Source organism: Chinchilla lanigera, unplaced genomic scaffold (genome assembly GCF_000276665.1).
Source record: "Chinchilla lanigera isolate Chin_1 unplaced genomic scaffold, ChiLan1.0 scaffold00007, whole genome shotgun sequence".
Lineage (NCBI taxonomy): Eukaryota > Metazoa > Chordata > Mammalia > Rodentia > Chinchillidae > Chinchilla > Chinchilla lanigera.
The window spans coordinates 22,704,394-22,712,180 of NW_004955408.1; the positions used below are offsets into that span (position 1 = coordinate 22,704,394).

General features: G+C 43.4%; 1 protein-coding gene across 2 annotated transcripts in view; it reads left to right on the top strand.

Annotated features, from left to right (window-relative positions):
- The window catches only part of Dock2 (dedicator of cytokinesis 2), a 429,458-nt gene that overhangs the window by 74,019 nt on the left and 347,652 nt on the right, over positions 1 to 7,787 (top strand). The window contains exons 15-20 of one of the 2 annotated variants that reach the window (XM_005376310.2): positions 300 to 398; positions 3,405 to 3,477; positions 3,589 to 3,692; positions 5,005 to 5,188; positions 5,329 to 5,426; positions 7,356 to 7,445. In XM_005376310.2, the coding sequence (XP_005376367.1) occupies positions 300 to 398; positions 3,405 to 3,477; positions 3,589 to 3,692; positions 5,005 to 5,188; positions 5,329 to 5,426; positions 7,356 to 7,445 (648 nt within the window). The remainder of the gene's footprint in view (positions 1 to 299; positions 399 to 3,404; positions 3,478 to 3,588; positions 3,693 to 5,004; positions 5,189 to 5,328; positions 5,427 to 7,355; positions 7,446 to 7,787) is intronic. The other variant, XM_013509168.1, reaches the window with a different exon arrangement.

The window sequence follows — 7,787 nt, forward strand, 5'->3', positions numbered from 1 at the left end:
CTCCAAGGTTGGTTACCATCTACAATTAGCCAGCCATGTCAGCGCCTGCCACGCTCCAGTGGTTTTCAGAATGGGAGTGATAGAATTTCTGTAGTTAAGCAGCTGTCACTGTGAGCCAAGCATGCTCATGTATAAATACATAGTGCAAAGGGGGCATGGTAGGGACCTGGTAGAACTTAGGGAAAGCAGGTTCATCCTAGGCCTAATACTGGCCTTGACCTAGGACCAAAATCGCCCAACCACTGAAAATGGCAGCTCTGCAGTGTTTTTTCTCTCTCTGTTTTTTTTTTGGGGGTCAGAATGCAATTTGTGTGGGAGCTGGGGACAAGCCCATGAATGAATATCGTTCTGTCGTGTATTACCAAGTCAAGCAGCCACGCTGGATGGAAACCGTGAAGGTAATGATAACAGTAATAACAATAGAAACAAAGATGTAGTTCATATAGTGAACCAGACACTTGGCCAAGGGTTTCATTTTAATAATTCCTTTATTGTTTACCTGGTAGGTTGGTATTATAGTTCCATTATTTTACAGATGAGGAAACTGGCACAGAAGTAGCTTGCCCATGATCATGCTGCCAAGAAGTATCAGAAGTGGGGTTGGAACCTGGCAGGTTGGCTTTGGGTTTGTGTTCTTCACTTCTACCTGAGGGATAGAAATGGCCTGAGATGTTAGCATTCTTTCTCTCTTTTATGGGCACAGTCCAGCAAATTAAACAAGAACCCTGGAAGGTCCAGAGATGAAATCCTAGGAGGTTTCACTTCTGTTATTTATTCACTGGGTAGTTGACTTGAGCAACTCATTCTGCCACTCTGTGCTCTGTTTCCCTATCTTTAAAATGAGAGGAATAGAATGACTGTGTAGATTAAAAGATTTAATACACAAGACACCATCAGAAGAGTCCTCAGAAGGGAGTATGCACTCAGTGAATCCATTGGTGATTAGACTTGGCAGTTTTTCTCGATCTGGAAAAGCAGATTCTACACTTGAGAGGCTGAGGCAGGAAGATTGCCACAAGTTTAAGGCCTGCCTGTGCTATATAGTGATTCAAGGCCAGCCTGAGCTACATAGCAAGACCCTGTCTCAAAACACCAAAAATAAATAAGTAAATACATAAACTGAACTGAATTTGACGCTCCTCTGAGATGCCCCTCAAACACTAGACTCTTGGCTCTGCAAGGCAGCGTAATTCATTCCCTTGTGTGCAGCTTTGTCCTGTCCTGTGTGGTGGGAGAACAGGAGGCAGAGGATGCAGCAGTTCCACATATGTGATGCAGTTCTTTGAGGTTCTCTCTTTTTTGGGGTTTTTTTTTTTGGTTTTTCTCTGGTACCGGGAACCGAACTCACGACCTTGCGCTTGCCAGGCAGGCGCTTTGCCACTGAGCTAAATCCCCAGCCCCCTGAGGTTCTCTCTTACAGCACCTTGTTCCAAGTGGTCCATGGAATGCTAAGTAGTGTTTCTTTAAAATAATGTTCTCAGTCATATAATTGTGAGAAATTTCACAAAAAGCATAGACCTTAAAAGGCCTCCTTCTTTCAGGTTCTGAGAGCCTTTCAGATGCAAATATGCTCTGCAGAGCCACAAAAGGAAGAGAGAGTGCAGAGAATTTTCCAAACTGCATCAACCATGGAACCTCTTCTTCCTTTCGTAGCATCATACCTAGGGCTGGCATTCTGTTGAACATTTAAAAAAATTCCTTATTCTAATCTAAGCAGGTGGGAAGCTTGAGAGACCAATGTATTGTGAGCAGCATGTAAGAACATAGTGTGTTGGATTGCTTTCATACCACATCTAGCTCAATTTGGGGGCCAATTATGACTCTACTTACTGGAGGGATACAGTGATAGAACCATCTTTAGCTGTGGGCTGCAGCAGAAATCACCATGTGCGAGGGTGCGGTATTCTATGAGGGACTACCTGGATTTGAAACAATACCCTAACATGCTTGAAATATCAGCCCAGTGAAGAGGCATCCTGATTCTTTTGAACCAGTGCGAAATTGCCCAATAGTCTTCTTGTAGATAGTGCCCAGTCCATTCAAGCTGTGCTGTTCTACTCTGCACAGAGGAATGACAAAGCTTTCAGTCAAGCGTGAGCCTTGTGATGCTTAAAAGATTCCCTTTGTGGATGGTTCCTCAGATAGAAGGGGTCTTAGCCACAGATATTTTCATTACCAAACCGTCACACAAAGCAGAAAGGAATATTCTCCATTGGAATGAGAATTTGTAATTAATTCATTGAATAGTAAAGCTTGCTAACAACTTCAGATATCTCTGCCTCATAAATTGGTATTATTCTTTTACTCACTTTTGGTCTGGCTCTAAACTCAAGATAGACTCATGACTTTCTGTTTGATGATAGCTGTTGAAACCCTAATGGTTCTTGCCTTGTCACAGACATTCTTATTTTCCCCAATGGGACCCCTTGTGCTCACTTTCTACAAAGTGATGACCAGGCCAACTTTGGGATTAGAGAATTATTGGACTGTGTATCCTCTTGTACCCTGCTTAGCTTTTGCTGCAGAATCCTCTCAGTTCTTTTGGTTAGCCTGAAACACAGACAGTTGGACAGACTTCTTCTAGGTCAAATTTTAGTTTTTGGAGCAGAAAGTGCAGCAATGTATACATCTGTTCGGCTTTTAATAGTCATTGATATGGTATATACTTATCCATTTTAAAAATCAAAGTGTTGTTCTCTCAGGTAGCTGAGCTTCTCTGCATTGGCTTCAGTCGTACATTGCAGAAGAGCTGTGAGGCTTTGGGAGTTGGGGCAGCCCAGTGCCAGGCTGACAGCACCTTAATTAATGCTGCCAGAAGACCCCTCACCAGACAGCGGTGCTGGGGCGACCAGTGGATGATTGTCTTGACATAGTGTTTTCAGAAGCAAAACCATCTGCACATGTGTCCAATCAGACAAGAGATGATCCCTAGGATTTTTTTCAAATATTATTGGATTAATGCACTTTATTAATTTACATAAATGAGAGTCCTCAAGCAAACCCCCTAATGGCCATTGTTAATTTGCTAAGCCCTGCTGCAATCGCCAGAACTCCTGGAGTGTGTGAGGGAAATGTGTGTTGTGCAGTTTGCAGTGCATCAAATCCTGTGCTAAAGTTATGTGACTTTTATATCAATTTGGGGAGATTCATTTTTCCTCACTATAATTTACAGACCTCTTTTCATTGGCTGGGAATGCAATTTGCCAAATGGATTGCATTTGGTGCTTTATTTTCTCTTCATAGCTAGTTCTTATGTAATTTATTTACAGTTCATCAGGCTTGATGGATGGGTGGTAAATCAGCATGCAGCACTCTGAGTTAAATGGTCAGGCTGCTTTTGTGGGAGGGGGTGCAAGGGAGCCTTTAACTTATTGTCTCCTGAGCTGTGGTTTCTGCCTGCCTAGGTGGCTGTCCCAATTGAAGACATGCAGAGGATCCATTTGCGATTCATGTTTCGACACCGGTCATCCCTGGAATGTGAGTATCCAAGCAAATGACATCTCCACAGCTTCTTTAAGGGGGAGAAGAATACAGTAGTTGGGAGGACCATATGTCATTTCCTCCCTCACCTCGCAATGCTATTTCCAGCTAAAGACAAAGGAGAAAAGAACTTTGCCATGTCCTATGTGAAACTGATGAAAGAAGACGGAACCACTTTGCATGACGGATGCCATGACCTTGTTGTCCTCAAGGTACCATGCACTGAAGGGGGGTACAGGAAGGAAAGGGGAATGGCAGGATGGCATAGTAGTTAACAGCAGGGACCCCAGGCTCACACACACTAGGGCCTACTAGCTGTGTGGCTTTGAACAAAATCTTAACTTCTCTGGGCTACTGTTTCGTCATCTGTGAGCCCTCTGAGAATCATCATGAGGATTCTATGAGATGGTGAGTGCAAATAGTCCCGAGTACTGGAAAAAAAGGAGAGAAGAAAAGAAAAGAAAAGAAACAAAAGAAAAAGATGGGCTTATGACTGTGTAGAGAGCTCTGTGGGATGGGTAGGAGATCTACAGGAAACATTTCTCCCATGTAGCCTCTATTTTTTCATGTATCACACATTGTTCTTGAAAGCTATCCTCCCCCAACAGATTATGAACTCTTTTGGAGGGAGACCCAGTTGTGTCAGTTTCCTTTGACTTAACCCCAATGAACTTCAGTTTTCTCACCTGTGAACTAAAGATGACAATAGAATCTGCTTCATGTGCTTGTCATGAGGCTTAAGTGAAGTGAACAAAGGCTTGTAGAGCACCTGGCACCACTCCCAGTGAGGGATAAGGGCCTTTAAATATGATTCCTGGTAAGTCCTGCCTCTGTGTGTTCATTCCAGCATGCTGAAGCACTTACCTATTTATCACTGTGCTATATATTCTGTCTTATCCTATTTAGTCTGCTGAGAAATTCTGTGAAGTAAGGGATATGATTACTCCTTTTAATCACAAGGAAAATGAGACACGGAGAGGCCCAGCAGTGAACCCAAGATGACATGGACTAGTGAATGGTAGAACAGAACCTAGATCCCAGGGCTGTGGGACCCAGTGCCTTTTTTATTAACTTCAATTTTAAGCTGGATTCTCTCTTTTACAGATGGCATCACAGATATGGATTAAGATGGACTAGGGTGGATTAAAATTTCCTATCTGGGAATCTCCGATCCCCGTCCTTCCCCCTCATTTCTCAATTTCCACCTCGGTAATAGGGATAGGACCCAGAGCCTCGTGCACGCTAGGCAAGTGCTCTGTCACTGAATTACATGCGTAGGCCTCCATTTTGAGCTTTAATGAAGTTCACAGAGCCTTCAATTAGTAGATCAAATCCTTTTTCATTAATGCAATTTTTGGGAGTAGTGGCCCTGCCTCCTCACTTGATGTTCACTAATTCCCTGATGATTTTGCTCACTGTTTCTGACCCTCCTGACCTCACAGTGTGTATTTGGGCCACTGAAAGCCCTGGGTGGGCTGCATATGGAGTTTGGGCTCAGGGTAGTAACCAAGGTGTTGTTTCCAGGGGGACAGCAAGAAGATGGAGGATGCCAGTGCTTACCTCACTCTCCCTTCTTATCGACACCATGTGGAAAACAAGGGGGCCACTTTGAGCCGGAGCTACAGCAGTGTTGGGGGGCTCTCTGTTAGTTCCCGGGATGTGTTCTCCATTTCCACCCTGGTGTGTTCCACCAAGCTCACCCAGAATGGTAATGCAGCTGTCGAGCATTTTGTCTGTGGTATGGATGTGTACGCATGCGAGTGCGCGTAGGTGTGCAAGCCCAGAGAAGTCCTGATGTGGATGCTTTAGGCTGTAATAGTGATGCTATCGGTCTGGATTCCATTGTAGTGGGCTTGCTGGGCTTGCTGAAGTGGCGAATGAAGCCTCAACTTCTACAGGAGAATTTAGAGAAGTTGAAGATTGTGGATGGAGAGGAAGTGATGAAGGTCAGTGGGGCTTCACTGTGCTTGTGACAGAACATTAAATTAAGACTAACTGCAGCGGAGGAACAAAGTGTGGAAGGAGATAAGATGACTGTCCCTCTGATGATAAAACATACCGTCCCATGTCACCGTGAGGAATCTTTTATTAGGAAATACAGGAGAGCGATTTGGCTCAGTGGCCTGAATACTCTCTCAGAAACGCTCGCTGTGTTTAGTCTCTGTAGATCAGTCAACATGGATATAAACCCCACCCTTTCCCTTACCATAGCCATGGCACATTTCTTAGCCTCGCTATCTGTATTCGCAGTGATAATATTTGTAAATACTCAACACAGTCCCTTACATGCAGAACACAATAAGTGAACAAAAGCAATAAATATACACAGTTCAATAAAGAGTGTAGTGGCTAGCTTTTCCATCATGGAAACACAATGCCTGACACCCACAATTTAAAGGAGAAATCTAATTTGGATCAAGGTTTTAAAGAGATTCAGTCTGTGATCAGTTGGCTCCAGGCAGAAATATAATGATGGAAAATCATGGCAGAACGAAGATGCCTAGTCCTAGAAATAGGCAGGGAGCAGTCCCAAAGAGAAAGCCGTGAAGGACCAATCATAGATTTCAGGCTATGCCTCCATGCCTCACCTAGACACACCCAGAAATATGCTCCACCAATCCCGTGGCTAGATCCTCAAGCCAATCAGATTGACACTGCACTCTAACTGCCAAAAATAGTAAATCTTAATTATTTTGTTGTTTTAAATTACCATACACAGTAGTACAGTAGCAGTGTGATCTCAGCATGATATGCACATTGCTGGAAATACAAAGTATTCTTAGTTTATGCTGCTTGGAGAGCATTATGTATTAAAGATGAGAAAGAAAAAGACATCAGGGTTTATATTTTAAGTGAAGTGAGCAGAAAACAATGCAAATGTCAGATACATTACTGTACCCTCATGCTAGTGGAGAATATAATTATCTGAAGCACAGGTCTAATTAAAGCAACCCTTCTCTCCAGCACTATGAATTGGGACATGTGTTTCCCAGCTGTCCTGGTGATCCAGTTTCCACCAGGAACTTGCTGTGACTAGAAACTATCAGATTAAACATCTGATGTGGTAGCTCTGGGTTTTGAGGGATTATAGGAAATATTGACTCATTTTTTAGGAGGAAGAGGTATCAGCTTTTACTGACCTGCCAAATCCTGGAGAAACAGTGGTAGGATCTCCAGATCAAAGCTTTAAATGTAAACTACTGACCCATCTACCTCATTTGGCAATGGCAAGGCAGGCCCCTCCCCAGGTGTCCCTTTGATAAGGTCCATTTCCTCTGGGCAGCTTGGAGAAGTCAGCTGGGGAACATTCAACTGGCTCTTTTTTGATTCTTTACTTCTTATTAAAATGTTTGTTATTGAAATATAATTATGCATATAATTAAATGGGCACAGAGCACTTATAAGTACAGCTCAGTGAAGTTTTCCATATGTACATGCCGCATACTCAGTATCCAGATGGAGATTCAGAGCGCTGCAAAAGTCTAACTCATACCCTGCTCAGTCATTACTCCTCTCCAGGCAACCATAGCGTCACAGGAAGGCTCAGCTTGATCGTGAATTTCATAAAAATAGAGAAAGAATGTATATTTTTGTCTGACTTATTTTACTCAGTGCAGTGCTTGTGGGGTCACCCCTATCTTTGGATGTGAAGTGGTCTGTTCTCCTGTACTGTGCAGTATTCTGTTCTGAGACAAGGCCCCTATATATGCATCCCTGCTGCCATTGCTGGACAGTTGGGGTGCTCCAGGTTTGGGCTCTTGAGAGTGATACTGCACCCTTGGAATGTGGCATGTGGCAGGTGCATGTCCCATTCTCTTGGACAGATTTCTGGGAAACCTGCCCCCTTTCTGAGTGCAACCTCTCTTTTTATCCAGTTTCTTCAGGACACTCTGGATGCCCTGTTCAACATCATGATGGAGCATTCTCAAAGTAATGAGTATGACATCCTCGTCTTTGATGCTTTGGTAAGAGAGGGGGACAGATTTCAGTGACATTTCGCATGAATGCGTAAGAATATTGAAAATAATGGGTTTCATGGCTCTTTTTCATGACTCTTTTGGAGGCATTATAATCTTTGGCAACTAGACAGATGAACTGCTGTTTTCTTTCATTTCTTTTCAGTTCATCTGAGAGCCTGGGGCACAGCGGGTGAAAGGGGAATTTTCAGTGTTGATGTCAGACTGACATTAGTTGAAAGTACATGAGACTAAATTCTGTGAATGACTGCCTAGGCTAGTGATGGCAAACCTGTGTGTGTGTGTGTGTGTGTGTGTGTGTGTGTCTGTGTGTGTGTGTGTGTGTGTGTG